The sequence below is a fragment of the Bidens hawaiensis genome, unplaced genomic scaffold (genome assembly GCF_021521415.1).
Source record: "Bidens hawaiensis isolate Kalapana, Puna unplaced genomic scaffold, B.hawaiensis_p1.1 tig00016746_1, whole genome shotgun sequence".
NCBI lineage: Eukaryota > Viridiplantae > Streptophyta > Magnoliopsida > Asterales > Asteraceae > Bidens > Bidens hawaiensis.
The window spans coordinates 33,467-34,827 of NW_027492536.1; the positions used below are offsets into that span (position 1 = coordinate 33,467).

Consider the following 1,361-nt stretch of genomic DNA (forward strand, 5'->3'; position numbering starts at 1 on the left):
CAGTTGCAGGGTATTCATGCTAGTCTTGCTGATATGCCCAAGGTGTTCATGCCACAATTTCGCCATACCTTCGTCACTTGTATAATTGCAGCCATCTATCTTCTGAGAAACCACACTTCTAGTATCTTCACAGAGAGGATACATCCTGTTTGTACTCATGCTACTCTGGAACAGAAGCCCTCTTTCTGGATGATACACCTTGCATACATCTGATTGGAAGAGAAAAGTTATACCCTTCTGTTGAAGTTGACCTATGCTTAGCAAGCAGTTCTTCAGGTCTGGAACATAATACACTTCGTTCAACATAAATATAGCTCCATTCAACATCAACTTTATGTTCCCTTTTCTAGCAACACTCATACGTGTGTTATTTCCAAGCCAAATAGTAGTGGAGAAAGATTTATCCAGACTGACAAACCTTTCTTTTATTCCACACATGTGGTTGGAACATCCAGAATCAAGGAACCATAGGTGGTTCTTGCATTCTTAATTTGTTTGTGCCATAAAGTAGTCTTTTTCAATCTCTATCTCAGCCATCAGCATTATCTCCTCGTCTTCATTAAACCCAGCAAAATTCGCCTCCTTAGAACTAGGACATTCATACGAGAAATGTCCTAGCTTATGGCACTTATAGCATTCAATTGTTTCTTTGTTAAAGGACTGTCGTCCACGACCACGTCCTCTTCCTCTTGGACTGAACCGGCCTCTTCCATGACCACAATCTCCAGAGTACTCGCCATCCTCCATCTTAAAACCTGATCATCTCCGTTTTCCACCTTCTTAAATTTTTGTTCGTGCACCAGCAAAGAGATTTGCAGCTCTTCTATGGCCATCTCTTCAATGTTCTTGGATTCTTCAATGGAAACCACCACATACATGTATTTTTTAGAAAGGTTTCTGAGAATTTTCTCCACAATCTTTGAGTCTGGCATCAGTTCTCCATTGCTTCTCATCTGATTGGAGATAATCAAGACTCTACCAAAGTACTCCGATATGGTTTCGTTGCTCTTCATCTCTAAGACTTCAAAGTCTCTCCTTAACTTTTGCAACATGGATTTCTTCACACAATCATTTCCAGCAAACCTTTTCTTCATGGAATCCCACACAGCCTTGGAGGATGTCCTATCCAAAATCTGCTCAAACGTGGTTCTGTCAATCGCCTGATACAGATAGTGCTTCACTTGTAAGTCTTTTGTTCTGAGTTCCTCCAACCTTTTTCTCTGGGCATCACTTTGGGCTATTCCAACTGCCGGCTCAATGATTCCTGGGTCAACCAGGTTCCACAGTTGCTTTGCACGCAGCAAATTCTCCATCATCTCGCTCCAGTGCTCATAGTGACCATCGAACAATGGTATCTTCAT

General features: G+C 41.7%; 1 protein-coding gene across 1 annotated transcript; it reads right to left on the reverse strand.

The window, feature by feature from the left end:
- Positions 1 to 614: 614 nt before the first annotated feature.
- On the reverse strand, positions 615 to 1,361 carry LOC143551974 (uncharacterized). The gene has a single exon (XM_077042301.1). The coding sequence runs from the start codon at positions 1,359 to 1,361 to the stop codon at positions 615 to 617; it is 747 nt and encodes a 248-aa protein (XP_076898416.1).